Here is a 15,690-nt window from a genome sequence, read left to right on the forward strand (position 1 = left end):
TATTTGAGATTCGCAAATCTGGTTGTTGATACATCTACCCCAAGGTTTTTTCCATGGCTGCAACAAACACTTGGAATTCCTTACTTCTGTTGCTACGATCAGAAACCTATCTGCTGCATTTTGGAAAACATTTGAAAACCTGCCTTTTTATTCAATAAAAGTCCATAATCCTTGGTTGTTGTGATTAGGCTGTGTTAGCCCTACTGCGTCGAGAGGCATATGCGTATGAGCAACTCTTTACAAGCATCCCTAACACAACATGTTGCTTGAACCCACAACATGCATTCAAACCCCTGCATCTCTTCCACTGTTACCAAATTCGTCAGGTTTATTGGCCCCCCGCCTTTGACTGAGGTCCAATGGGGAAATTATTGGATTGATTCATTATATGTAACCCGGGCTCTCACCTCTGACCCTTGGTTGGCCATGCATTTCATTTCCTAGTAAAGTGTTTACTCACGAATATAACCATTCACTGGGCCCTTATCCACGCTCAGGATGCAAGAGATGGCAGTATCGTTGTGTCCGGAGGGAGTGGACCAGACTGACACGGTGTACTGTCCATGTTCACCGAATAATTCACTCCACCTGCAGTGAAACAGAAACACAGAGGAGGACGTGTTACAACAAATTCCTAAAGACTTTTTACCATCTTTATATTATCCCTATCACTATTGTCCAATTATTTATAGGTAAGTTCATTACCTTGATTCACAGTCCTTCTTGTCCCTGTTGTACCCGAATGAGGTGACTACGCCTCCGGACAGTGCTGTGACATGCTAAGGGATGGCTATCCCACTTCTTGAGTCCTTTCTTTATTTCCACTGCTAGTGGTAGAAGAACAAACCTCCCACTGCCGCTCATCCTGTAACTTTCCTGAGCTCTAGTTGGAGGTGCAAACAAGGGAGGGAGGGGTGGCTGTGGACTGGGGTGAGGAGGACTATAAATTGAAATAATAAAGATTGCCGGTAAGTCATTGGATCCTTCCCCTCTCATCTCATCTTCTTCGTCTTATTCATAACTGAATGAGAAAGGATATACCAAGCTGCATAAAAAATACACGGAGAACAGCCATTACAACGCGGGAATTACCCCGCATTACAATTACATCGCGGGGATTACAACAAAAGTCATTACAACGACTTTCGCTGGAGGGCGCTGTTGGATAGGGAATAGTTTAATTTTCTATCCAACACCTTCCCTACTGTCAACGTGGGCTGGAGTTGGAATAGAAAATTAAACTATTCCACTATCCAGCGAAAGTCGTTGTAACGACTTTCGTTGTAATCCCCGCGTTCTAATGGCATGCGGGGTAAAAGCCCACGTTGTATTGACATACAACCAAAATACGCATCAACAACCAAACAATCCAACCAAATATATTTATTCAGTCGACAATTGCTTCACTGTAGATTTTAAAACTGTCAAACAAAATGTAATTCATTAGGACAGGCAAGATCCAGTTTATAGAGCTTTATAAATGTCAGATGTGAGGTCCACGTTGCAGCGTACAAATTTCTTTTGGAGATGCACCCCCTGCTTCAGCCTATTTACTGATACTGCTCTCGCAGAATGCCCTTGCATGATAGATGGAGGGGACGTATTTAGAACGTTTTATGACTGTGAGATAGCCTGGCATGCCACCTACTCATCGTTTGAGTTATGAACGCTTTGCCTTTATTCACTGCACCATATGAAACAAAGAGAGATTTAGAAACTCAAAATCATTTAGTCCACTCCAAAGAGATGTAAAATACTCTACCTACATCAGAGATGATGGAATTTCTGAATTAATGTCTGACCGTAAGACAGGTAATATGATCTCATGCGACAGATGAAAAGTGGGTTCACTTTAGGGATAAATATGGGATCCAATCCCTGTCGGGAAACCAATACAAGTAGAGGAGAGCAACAACCAATGCTCCCAACTCCGCTATCCTCCTTGCTGAGGTAATGGTGAACAAAAACGCCATCTTAACAGACAACCAACTTAAGTCTACTTGTTCTAGAGGATCAAAAGGGAGCAGTTGGTACCTATTTAATACTACGGAGGGATCCCATGTTTGAATATGGTTACTCACTGTTGTTTTTTTTTTTTTTTTAAACTCTCAGGAGCTGACCTACAAGTGGGTATATCTCCTTCTCCTTTCTTCAGAGCTTTAATAGGTGACCAGTGTGCAAATAAAGTAGCAGGTGATAAACCTTTCAGAAAAAAGTCCCTAAGGAACTCAAGGATCTGGAAGGCATCTAATAAGTGGATCCAACTTCTTAGTACTGCACCATCTTTGAAATGAAACCCAATGCTTTTTTATAAGAAGATCGGGTTGATGGTCTCCTTGAATCCTGAATATCTTGGGCAACTTCTTGCAAACACCTCATATGTTGCATGCCTACCCTCTCAAGTTAAGCCATCAATCTTAGGTGGTGGAGCTGGATTATCAGCAAATAGTTTGGAGCAAGGTAGGTGGTATAGGTGATAGGTTTCTAGGCGCTTCAGGGAATTTTCACTAAACGTTAACCAAATGGTTACAAATATTAGTAACGATGCTCTAGGGTTAGGGAGAACCACCAACCTCCATAAATCTCCATGGTAAAAAAACAGAACAAAACAAGAATGTACCCAAGCACACATAATTTGCAATGTAAATCTTTTCAGAAGTTAGTAAAAACACGCAACACAGTAGATGCAATTTATCAACTTTTTCTTCTTTTTTAATCAGTCTTCCTGATGTCAGATTTTCACATTTTCCAAGCCAACACGAGTTTCGTCGCCTCTTGTAGGTTATTACATGCGATTTGTTCACGGCTGTGAGTATCCGTAGGAATCTAGTCTTTTATATGGCGATAATTCCAAGCCACATGATTCCGTAGCGTGCGGTTAAATACAAGTTTTCCAAAACTCCGTAATTAAGAGTCTTAATTAATCCCAATGTTAGCCGGTCTTCAAAATCTCTTCTGATCTTTAGGGGCGCCTATCTCGCATCCTCTGCCACACGCCGGTGGCAGAGGACGCTCTGCCACCGGCGCCTTAAAGAACTTTACTACATCCGAGAGAGTGTGTTTTTATGCAATTGCTACTGTCTTGGCAGCAGAATTGAACTTTGGTAAAATTAAACTGTTGGAAAAAGTAGAGCACCAGCGTCGAACCTTGAGGATTGCACTGAAATTATATATATATATATATAAAGACTTTGTCATTTTCTATCTCGGCATGGATAGCACTGTCTAATCCTATGCTTAAAAACTTTGATAGAAAAACAGACATTTGAGGTGAGCAGATCTAGAGTGTCGCTGGTGTTGAGAGTGCTCTAACAGGAGCTGCTTTCCACCTAAACTGAGACCTACCCAGAGTTCCCTCCTTCTTTTTTGCATATATATAGATATACATATATATATATATATACATATATATATATATATATATACATATATATATATATATATATATATATATATATATATATATATATATATATATATATATATATATATATATATATATATATATATATATATATATATATATATATATATATATACCCACCTCATGGCTGGAATTTCAAAATGTGAAACTAGATATCCTGAAATAAGTACTGGCTTCCTTGCTTGTCGAACAATGTGATTCTAGGCAAATATTAAAATATTTTATTTCACAGAGCCTCCTTTTTCTTTATTATTAAATATGAGTGTGCTTAAAAATACTTAGATTAAGGTTATGCGCTGTACAAGCACCCCTTATACTTAATTTAATTGTCTGCAATGTTGCTCCATCTATAAGAAGTGTCTAGGCCACATTTGCCATTTACATAACAACTGAATTGCCTCCTAGTTTACTAATGGCACTGTTATTGGGGAGCGCAAGCCATTAATACTTTTTAAAGACTAACACTTTTAATAAATGTCTGTCTATTCGATGATATAATCTAACGTTCTAAGGTGAAATGCACTGATCTGACAATGCTGCCATCAAGGCTTCTTGTAGCAGGGACAAGGAAGAGCTTGTGCAGTAAAAATACATGTATAATCAGTGATTCCAGGGCAGGAACCCCAGGCCGTGGTGTTGTAGATGACCGTAAGCATGAGTTTCCAAGGAGAATGACCAGGCAGAGGTGGGATGAGTATGGGCATGGCTTCAGCAAGAGTGTTTAGGGAGCGGCACAAATGCATTCTTGGTTTGGAAGTTGGGTCAGGGGCCCTGAGTCGAGTCTGTTACATCAATATCAGTTTCTCTCATCATTTTCATCTCGCTAATGGGTTTTAACTTGTTCATTTTTTGGATCGGGATCCTAAATATATATATAGTCATCAGTTTACCCAAAAAAATGTAAATCTGCACCCATAGAAATACTCCTTCAGTAAGTGCAAATTCAATAATTGTTGGAATTCACAAACATTGGCAGTAGTTGGCTTGGAAAGCTGAGCTAGCCACATCCTTTCAGGCATTCTATTGGCAATCAAACACCCAAAAGGTGATAGAATAAATGCTTGCAAATAGATTAACCAGTGGTAATCGCTCGGGTAGCATTCCAATCTGTTTGTGATCCACTGTGCCACTCTAGACAAAGGCCCACCTAATGGTAATTAATACTAAACATGTTCAACATTGAAACAGTCTATCCCGACCCTTGGTCATCTCACCCCTCCACCCTGCATTATACTCCTTTTTTATTTGGGAAGTTTAAGATTTACACACCCTCTCCTAATCTCAATGACTAGGCTACACCGCTGTTTAGCACATTAAACCAAGACCTGCTGGCTCTGCCAAAGCTTATTTTTTGTGCACTCTTTGTTGCTTTTTGTTGCCTGACTGCTTCTCCCCGCCATCTTCCCTCTTGTGCTTGCCTGTGAGCTTTTCCCCATTGTTTCCTCTACCTGTACACTCTGTAATGTTTTCCCTCTGCCCCATGTTGCTTTCCCACCATCCCTCTTTTGCTTTTGTGCCCTCTCCAGCCCTCCTTGTGTTGTTTTTGCATTCCTTCCCTTGTTGCTTTGGCGTACCCCCAAGACCCGTGTTGCTTTGTCATTCGCTCCCCACCATTCCCTGTGTTGCTTCCGCACACCCTGCTTTAAAAAAACGCTTATTACATTATATTTTCTTTCTAATCACCAATCCAACTCGAACCGCTAACTAAAAAGAAAAACTGCTTGCTGCATTTTGTAGGTGCTCATGCGTGGTGTACGCTTTTACAAAATGATGCAGTCCGCAATGTCAAAGTTTTTTTTATATTTTATTTTAGTCACGCTGCTCAGAGCATGGCTGAAAAACGTTGGCAAAGCCAATAGGTCACAGAGGTGAGACTTATTGACTTTGCCAATGAAACCTATTGGTTTTGTCAGTGCTTGTTTTATCTGGATAGTGTCTGCGAACGGGCTGCAATCGACTTCAACGCCCCCAGTGCTAGCCACCAGCATGGCATCATTAACTTATAAAAACGACTTGTCAAATACCAGTAGCAAAGAGACAAGAAACATAGTCATAGATTCATGAAGGTAAAATCCGCTCGCAACCCTTTGCGACTGGTATTTTTGCATTTGGGATGCATCATCCCAAATGCGAAAATCGCAAAATAAGAAATCGCAATTTGCGATTACTTGCATTTAAGGAATCTCACATTGAGATTCCTTAAATGCAATGCAATAAAGTTTTAAAAAAATAGTGATTTCGCTAATAGGGCTCGCAAATTACCATGAAGTTGAACTTCATGGTAATTTGCAAAAACTTTGAAAAATGCACTAAAGTGCATTTTTCAAAGTTTCATGTTGCACACACGCATGTGTGTGCGCAACATATGTGCAAAGATCAATTTCAGGGGTGTAACAGGGTTTCCTTTGGACACCCCTGCACCCTTGAAATCGCATTCTCAATTTGCGATTCGCTAATTGCGATTCGCAAATTGAGAATGTCTTCCCATTCATTCCTATGGGCCTCTAGGCCCATAGGAATGAATGGGGAGGTATTGCTTAATTGCGACTCGCAATTTGCGAGTCGCAATTAAGGAATTTTAAGAAATTGCTATTTTTTAAGCAATTACTTCTTGCATAGCATTTTGCTATTCCTTATTAGCGATTCCTTATTTTTCGCTAATAAGGAATCGCAAAATGGATGCTTGATGCATCTGGGGGATAGGCCTTGCTCCACAGCAGGCACACAACTTAGAAATGGCGCTAACCTAACTTGCTTGTATGGTCACAAAAAGGGTTAAGAAGGCCCCGCAGCGCAAGGGTGCCCTAGGTGCACTCATCCTGCACCCCCCCCCCCCTCCCCCACCCTCCCTCCCCCAGCTTCTTCTGCAGCCTGCATGCAAAGGCAGGTAGAACAAACCCGAGCAGCTGCTGCCTGGCTCCAGCCTGATGCAGTGCATCCCTTCACCATGTCTTCCTGCTGAAGCACGGGCGACAAAGTTGCAAAATATTGAATTATTGTTGTTCCCATGGGAAACAGCAACCCTAAGTCTATGAATGTCACTGGTTATTAAGCAGAAAGAAAAATACAGCACAGTCAGAGTGGGGAAGAGGAAAGTCGACCAGGAAAGGCGAAGTGGATAAAGAAAGAGAAAAAGAGTGTTTTGAGAAGTGAGGTGATAAAGAGACAACTAAGAGAGTGAAAGAGGTGGGGAAAGTGTGGGAAAGTTGAAAAAATGCACCTGCGAGGGAGAGAGCGGTATACGGTAAGACAGTTGGAAGACAAAGAGTGATAAAATAAAGGACGAAGAGAGAGGTTCGAAACAGACAACAGAGATGGATGAAGAGAGAACAGATAGGTGAGTGCGGGAAACGGCCACTACAACGCGGCCGTTTCCACGGAAACCTCTACCACGCATGCATTACAACGCATGCGTGGTAACAACGAGAGGCTTTACCACGCATATCTTTACTACGAAATACGTAGTAAAGGTATGTGTGGTAAATGAAAAAAAAAGGGGGTTTGGGGGGGTCTCCCCCAAAAACTAAAAAAGCGTGGGATCAAAAAAGGGGTAACCTGAAGTGAAGATCAAGCAATCAGCGTCGTTAAAGAGGAAACGGAATTTAACTTCCGTTTCCTCTTAACGACGTACGGCCGACGTAACCAAGAAGAGATGGAGCGGAGACGAGTAAAAAAGGTAAGGGGAAATGTAATTAAAAAAATGAAGGATTAAGGGCAGGGGTAATTAAAAGGAGTAGAGGCTGGGGACGTGTAAGGGGAGAGGTGTAACCTTTACCAATAATATGCCCTCACCACGCATACATTAACAACGAAAAAAGTTGTTAATCTATGCGTGGTAAAGGAATATTAGTGGTAAAGGTTATGCGTAGAAAACAAATTCCGTTGTAACGCATGCGTGGTAAATGCATGCGTTGCAACGGAATTCGTAGTAACAACATATAACCCAGGTGCGTGTGTGTGTTTCAAGTGAAGGTCAGCAGAGAGAGGGAAGGGGAGACCGGTGAGATACTGTTAATAAGCAGGTAGACCGAAGATAAAGAGACAGCTGAGAGAGGTAGGTAGGGTCACCCGAGACAGACATTCGAGTGAGACCCGCGTGTACCCCCGACTCGTGCCCTGCTGTAAATGGGGCCTCCTGCCTTTCTTTCCTGTTTATTTACTTCTGTAGCATTCGCTGCATGCCATGCTTTAGCTTTAAACATGTGCACGCCTGTACATTTCGAGTTGTTTGCATACTATTTCGAACCTCCATTCCCCATTTTCATCTGTTCTTTCAGACTGTCGAACACAGACTCTCCCAGGCTGCCCCGTGGCCACCGAAGGGGGCCACCTAAGAGGGCGGCCACCCTTAGTGCCACAGGATGGCACAGACCCCAAAGAGCGGTCTAGTGTCGGGGACTAGGATGGCCCCCCAGTGATGTCACACCGGGGAGGGGTCAGGGGCTGAGGGTATATGACCCGGGGTAGAGGGCCTGTCCAGGGGCTAGGGGCTACGGTATTGTCAAGTCTGGACTTCTGTAAGCACAGCTAGGGCCTGCCAAGATCATGAGGGACAATTGCCTGCGGCCCAGAGCGTCCCTTTAGCGTGAAGGGGCCTTGTTGGCTTCTTTTGTCACTTTGCTGTGGGATACAAATGGGTCAGTTCTGGGGGACGTATACTCCGTTGGGTAGAGCTCCTTAGAGTAAGGCGTGTGCATCATGGACCTGGGGTAGCCAGCTCAGACTTGTTCCTGGGTTTGTATAAGTTGATGTGATGGGCCAAGGGGTGCTGCACCATATGTAAATGATACGGTATAGCATCTAGTTTAACAGTTCTGTAGGGGACCATCATTAGCAACAGCAGCTGCTCATATGGATAGCAGTATAGGCTCCTTTAGTTCGCCCAGGGTTGGGGCGGGCAAGGTCAGCAGTTTGGCAGCCGGAAACGGAGTAGAGAAAAATCATATCCGGGACAGAGCAATGCGCACTCAGCAGTCAAGCAAACTAAGTTTCAACAGAACACTGGAATTTTTGCACGGTTATGGCCTCACATAGATAGGCCTTGCCTTGTGCAGGGTGCGCGAGTGAGCTATTCACAGGAGGGTGCGATTGGCCTTGGCAGTGCTGAAATGGAGGGGATGAAGCACTAATAGGGACATCTCCTAAGCATAGTTTGCAGGGATAGTTGAGGGTCAGGGACATTACGGATACAGTTCACAGTCCGGTGCAGCGGCAGAACTGATAGGGTATTTTGGTTGCTGGATAGCACAGCTGTCGAGAGGTGGAAAGGACATGTCCTTGCTTGAGCCGAGGGAGGCCTCCGGATGAGCAGGCTGTAGGTCACCGGGTCTAGAGGGCCACTCACTCCGCTTTAAAGCAGCTCTCTTTTCAGCAACTTTTGCGCTGACTTTCTGTGGTGCGCATAGAATGAGGGAGCTAGTGGCGAGTTCCAGACAGGACACATCAGGAGTAGCCGTGTGCAGACGGGATGCTGTCCTGACAGGCGAGGTCCTGACTCTAAGGTTGAGGAGATCTAAAATGGACCAGGAAGGGGCAAGGACAGTTATATTGTTAAACAGGTTGGAAGGCCAATTACTGCCCAGTGTGCCTAGTTGCGAGATACCTGGCGCTGCGCCCCCCCCCAGGCGAGGGGCCTCCTGATGCATGCTGATGGGACCCTTTGACCAAATACCAAGTACAGCGCATAAGGGAGGTGTGTTTGGAATTCGCAAGCAACGAGGTCCAGGGCAAGCGCTTTTGCAGCCACGCCTTTAGATTAGGGGCATCCGCCACGGCTTTCCAGGCAGGCTTGCCAGTGAAACACATAAAACAAGTGGGGCGTTGAGAGTCAAGTTGCTACAAGAATTACATACGTCCTTAAGAGGCAGGTTTAGGCACAGACCTCAATTTTGATGTGCCGTTGTTGTGCGACCTGGAGTCGTTATCAGAAGTGGGGATGGCCCCCATTCTGCTAGATTCAGCGGAAGCACTAGTAGCAGCAGGTCAGAAAGTAAGAACTCTAAAAGGTGGGGGGGCTCTGGGGCGGCGGCCACACCCAGAGCCATGGCGGAGTTACAGGGTGATCTAACGCAGGAAGGTACAGAAGGGTACCCTCTACAGGAGCACAGTAAGGGTGCGAGAGCAAATTATCCCCAGGGAGATCCTCGGTGGGATCCTGGAGGAGTGATGGTGCCCCGTTAGTCCTTCGGGCGGTTGTGGACCTGAGCAACCGGGGGTTGCCTGCAACGCTCCGCCCCCCGTAGGGGGAGGGGCGAGAGTAAGGGGTGGACTGGAGGTCCGCCGGGGGGAGGGGGTTAGACCTTCCCCCCCAATATTGACAAACGCCCCGCGGCTAACACCACAGGGGGGTTGATGGCTCATCAGGTGGGCAGGTCGCGAGGGGCGGCCTGACCCTGGATCGCCCGTAAGATAACCCAACATGTTGGCATAATGTCTATGCAAATAAAGCTGCAACAACTTTCTCCAACAAAAACATTGTGTTGTGTCTGTTATTTGGGAAGTTGTTATGAGCGGGTTGGGGTCTGGGCCGATATTGGCACTATGCCAGGCTGCCCCATGGCCACCGGAAGGGGGCCACCTAAGAGGGCGGCCACCCTTAGTGCCACAGGATGGCACAGACCCCAAAGAGCGGTCTAGTGTCGGGGACTAGGATGGTCCCCCAGTGATGTCACTTCCGGCCGGGGAGGGGTCAGGGGCCGAGGGTATATGACCCGGGGTCGCGGGCCTGGCGCCCTCTTTGACCCCTGATCGGCGTGTGGATGGATCCTCTCCCCCCTCCCGGGTCCTGGACGAGTGTTGCTGCCGGTTCGCTGTTTTCCCTCCCTACCGCTAACCCGGCTATCGGGCAGCAGGGGGGGGGGGGGGTAGTTACCTAATACCAATTTTCTTTGTGTTGCAGGCGGAGTTACAGGGCGATCCAACGCAGGAAGGTACAGAAGGGTACCCTCTACAGGAGCACAGTAAGGGTGCAAGAGCAAATTATCCCCAGGGAGATCCTCGGTGGGATCCTGGAGGAGTGACGGCGCCCTGTTACTCCTTTGGGCGGATGTGGACCTGAGCAACCGGGGGTTGCCTGCAACGCTCCGCCCCCGTAGGGGGAGGGGCGAGAGTAAGGGGTGGACTGGAGGTCTGCTGGGGGAGGGGGTTAGACCTTTCCCCCCAATATTGACAAACGCCCCCGCGGCTAACACCACAGGGGGGTTGATGGCCGATTCTGTAAGGTGGAAACTGGACGGGGGCTCTAGAGCGGTGTTGGTGCTGCTCGATTTATCGGCAGCATTTGACACCGTCTCTCACCCCGTCCTGATTGACCGCCTTAGGTCTAAGGGTATCCGAGGTAAGGCTCTGGATTGGCTGTCCTCTTTCCTCGCCAATCGGACACAGGCTGTGTCTACTCCCCCTTTCAAGTCCAATCATCTCCCACTAAAATGGGGAGTTCCCCAGGGCTCGGCATTGAGTCCGCTATTATTTAATGTGTATTTCTCCCCACTTGCAGAGCTTATCTCGGAGCTGAGAATTAAGGCCATTTCATATGCAGACGACATTCAATTGTTGTTTGCTTATGATGACACCCCTACTGCCACTACCTTTGACCCATTAAAAAATTGTCTCCGTAAAGTTGCTCAGTGGATGGATGACAACTTCCTCCGACTCAATGCCGGAAAAACGGAGGTCTTATTTTTTCATCAGCCATCACCTTTGGACTCTAACCTTTGGTGGCCACTTGACTTGAGCTCTGCCCCTCTCCCGAAGGATTCAGTTAGGAACCTAGGGGTTAGATGGGATACCACTCTTTCCTTTAAGAACCAGGTCCAAACAGTGTCCTCCTCTTGTTTTTGAAAGATCAGGATGATCAAGAAATTCATTAATTTCCTCCCCCATAATACCAGAAAAACGATTGTCCAGGCCCTTGTCACCTCGCATCTAGATTATGCGAATGGTCTTTACCTAGGGTTGGCCTCTGGCCTTTTAGACAGGCTTCAGATCGTCCAAAACGCTGCAGTTCGGTTAGTGTGTGGTATCTCTCTGCGAGAGCATATTTCCCCCCACCGACGGGCATTGCACTGGCTACAGATCCAAAGAAGAGCCGAATTTAAGGCTCTCACCCTTGCACATCGTTCACTTAGGGGTAAAGGTTGCGCCTACCTGGCCTCCTGCCTCTAACCCTATAGCAATGCAAGGTGTCTCCGCTCCAGTTCTCAACATTTGCTGTCTACTACTAGATACAAAAGTGCTCGCTCAGGGGGCAAAACTTTTCAGGTCAGTGCCTCTGCCCTATGGAACAAACTGCCTGTTTCTATTCGTATAATTAATGAAGAACTACCATTTCGCAGAGCTCTAAAAACTCTCCTCTTCTGTTAATTTCCCCTCATCTGAGTATGATCATGCACAGCGGCTGAAGCGCCGGGACACCCCGTTGGGGTAGCTGCGCGCTATAGAAAATACACTTAATAATAATAATCAGGTGGGCAGGTCGCGAGGGGCGGCCTGACCCTGGATCATCTGTAAGATAACCCAACATGTTGGCATAATGTCTATGCAAATAAAGCTGCAACAACTTTCTCCAACAAAAACATTGTGTTGTGTCTGTTATTTGGGAAGTTGTTGTGAGAGGGTTGGGGTCTGGGCCGAAATTGGCACTAAACACGGGCGCACCACCGCACGGACGCGCTCACGCATACACACGTCTCTACCACAGTTTTGCCAAATCAATCTTACCCCAATGTCTCGCTACCAAAAATGCATCCTTTACTGCAAACCTAAATCCAGTCCAACTCAGTTTCCACATACATTATTTTGAGAGGGAGGAGAAGCTGAACCTACACAGCACACCAAAGTTCTCACACACAAAGATGGTCCATACTTCTGTTGCACATGAGCTAACATGGTCGCCTTTTCCATCGTTGATTTGCTGAACGGACCCAGCAATCAGCTATCCCTCCATTTAATAAAACAATTCATATTGCAATGCGAGCATGTAAACAATATTATTCGAATGTGTCCTCTGCCCTAAAACAGGCGCATCTTTCCGAAACTTATATGTAAATATGATTTGCACAATAATTGTGGAATTTGGAATATAATACAGCGTTTCAGTTGAAAGCATGTTAATATACATCTAAATATTGCAAATAAAAACCAGAAAGTTTTAGGGACAAAATTTAAAGATCAAATGGACAAAATAAATGCAGATAAGTACTAGGAATTGTCAATATGAAGCGCGTGCCATTCGCCGTAGACAGAGGACCTCTTCCAGACACCAGTCGATGTTACATACTTATAGGAAGTGTGTTGGGCTGTGAGTTTGTGTGATGATACTTTTGAAGCTTTCCCAATCGTTTCACATGTGACTAAAAACCAATAATACATTGCCCAATTAATTTAGCTAAATCTCAATTTAAAAGGAAAAGTTGGCCATTGTTGCACTGTTCGAAATATTAAAATGTGTTAATTTGTGAAAGAAAAGTACCATTGGACAACATAAGCAAAAAGCATTGTCATTTACAATGCCAATGAGACTACCTTTCACAAATGCGAGACCGATTGCATTGCAAATGCTTGTTTTTGTTTCTATTGACAGCACTAAAGCAAGATCTCTGTACTCGTTTGTTTCTGTGATTAAGCTCCTTTCCTTATGCTGTACAAAAATTCAAATAAATATATTTTTTCAATAAATAGAAGCATCCCTTCACTGCTACATATCGAACAAAAAGGACCCCAAATGCTCTACCTTTTGTTTTGGCGCCACTTCTTTTTTGCCGTTCAGTAATCATCTATTATTTGTACATCCCAAAAATGTCCTCTTTGGGCTGCATGAAATGTGCTTCCTTCTTGTCATTATTAAAGAGAGCCACAGTTCCCTCACACACCCAAGTTCCAGCAGGTCACTTAACTGCCGCTGCCTGATTAAATCACGATTGATGCTGAAGAGATTAGGGGCCCGATGTAGGTAATTACTATTTACCGATTCGTAAATACCGAATTTTACCCATTCGGTTTTTACAAATCGGTGAATGCTATGTAGGTATTTTTACCGATTTATTTACCGAATCTGTAACATTCGGTAATTACCGAATCGGTATTTACCGATTCGGTAATTGCCATTGATTCCTATGGGCCTTGAGGCCCATAGGAACCAATTGCAATTACCGAATCGGTAAATACCTGTTGGAAATGGGATCCCCGGCTGGCCAGGGCTTTCGCCAAAGTCAATCAGAGATCCCATTTCCAACATTGGCGGCAAGCGGTGGGATAAGGATTTGTGTTTGCGTTGTACCTTAGTAGTAACTGGCCATACCACAAAACTCTGCATTTAGATGACCACATTTTAGGGGATTGTATTGTTTTGGAAATTCCATTGTTTCTTCTCCTGAAGAGTGTCATTTTATAATTGTGTTCAGTACATTTGTCCCCCGCCCTGCTTCCAGAGTTTGGTACCTGTGTCGCTTTTGGTCAGGTTGAGAAGTCAGGGGTGGTAGAAACCGCCTTACCGATCCGAGGGGAGGGTGTGTGTGGATGAATGGTGTGTTTTCCTGGACGCATGAGTATGAGTTCTCTTTGATAAGGAGATTGTTGAAGTTTTGGAATTGTGTACTCTTACTTCAGATTGTTAAGTCCCCTGTGTTGCACGTGTCTGTGATCATCCTGCCAAGATGGAGTCTGCTTTTAATGTCTGGGGTCTGTTTTTGCATGAACTGAGAGAGTTTTGCGAAGAGAGAGACATTGCAGTGAATGAGTCAGACACCCAGTCCCAACTTAGGGGTAACCTGATCCAATGGCAGAAGGAGGACTGGGAGCGTGAGCACAGTGAGGAGAGGGCCCGGGTCTCACACCATGAGGGTGGTGGGTCAGAGGGGAGCCCTGAAGAGTCTGAGGAGGAAGAAGATGATAGCACAGGGACGCCAGCAGATAGTGAGGACCCCATAGATAGGGAGTCCCTTGCTGGGTCCAGTTTAGGAGGCAGCGCCTCATCCCTTTCCCTGTCCCCAGAGGAGCTGGAAGATAGGAGGAGAGAAAGGGAGCACCAGCTGGCTTTAGAAAAGCTCAGGTTGGAGCATGCCCAGGCTATGGCACAGCTGGGCATTAGAAGGCAACAGCTGGAGGTTAAGAAGCAACAGCTGGAGACCGAGAGGGTCTTAGCGCAGGAAAGGATAGAGGCGGCTGAGAGGGCCTCCACCAGAGGCGAAGTAGCTCTGGAGGGTAGACTATCCCCTGCGCGCAGTGTTGAGTTTCTGGATCCCCCAGGGAGGGTTGGGTCCAGTGGTGGCAGCTATTTAAATCTCAGTCTAGAAAGTCCCAGTTCCCAGAGTATGGTTCCTGTTTCCCCAGAGGAGGAGAATAGGTTGAGGTTTAGGAACCTTAGGAAACCGTCTCATCAGTCTTGGGAAGACTTTGAGGATGACTGTTGTAGAGCCCTGTGTGATTGGGTACGGGAGCCCACGAAATGTGATTGGGACCTATTGCTCGATATGTTTCTCAGAGAGCAGTTGCTCAGTTGTTGTTCACCAGGGTTGCGCCAACACCTGTTAGGGTGTGGATTGTCTGAACCATGTGAGCTGGCAGAGGAAGCAGACCGCTGGGAAGGGACCAGAGGTTCTGTAGAGTCATTGGTGAGTGACTCCAAAAGTAGTGGGTCAGGGATCTTCCAGCCCAGCGTGGTGGAAGAGGCTCAGTGTAGCCCAGCTAGGTCCCTGGTTAGTGAGAAGGGTGTAGGGGCTGACTGCCTGGCTCAGTGGAGCAGGAGTCAGTGGGTGGCTGAGAGCCCCCAGAGGCCCGAAGCCCTGTCTCAGAACCTGGGTGGTTTCTTGAGGGAACACCAGGTTGGGGACCTAGGCTGTCCTGTTAGTCCACTTGAGGAAGATCTCCTAGTGAGTAGAGGACCTGGAGCGTCTGTAACCAGAGCTCCTATGGTTCTAGAGTCTGGCAGTACCGCTCCGGTAGGGAGGGTACAGGAGTCCAGAGTGAGGAGTGATTGGGGGAGTTCCCCAGTGGAAGGACCAGTGGGTCAGGGACTACCCAGTTGGGCTAGGTTCCCGTGTAGTGACCATGGTAACAACACTTCTGGTCTGGGGGATCGTCACGCACTGTCAGGTGGACAGAGGGCGGGAGATCTGCGCCAGACAGACAGTCACACAACAGATGTGACATTTGTCAGCCTCAGGGGGATTGTGTGTGAGTCCCCAGAAGTCCTGGAGTGCCAGGCAACTGTTCCACCGAAGGTTTTAGACCAGAGGTTGGAAGGCCAGGTTCAGGATCGGCCTGACCTG

General features: G+C 46.3%; 1 protein-coding gene across 1 annotated transcript in view; it reads right to left on the reverse strand.

Moving 5' to 3' along the window:
* LOC144754754 (heparan-alpha-glucosaminide N-acetyltransferase-like) overlaps positions 1-15,690 on the reverse strand; it is a 1,466,120-nt gene that overhangs the window by 1,218,615 nt on the left and 231,815 nt on the right. Inside the window, exon 4 of the mRNA XM_078642945.1 lies at positions 461-588. Within this exon, the coding sequence (XP_078499071.1) occupies positions 461-588 (128 nt within the window). The remainder of the gene's footprint in view (positions 1-460; positions 589-15,690) is intronic.

Source organism: Lissotriton helveticus, chromosome 5_1 (assembly GCF_964261635.1).
Source record: "Lissotriton helveticus chromosome 5_1, aLisHel1.1, whole genome shotgun sequence".
NCBI classification, from domain to species: Eukaryota; Metazoa; Chordata; class Amphibia; order Caudata; family Salamandridae; genus Lissotriton; species Lissotriton helveticus.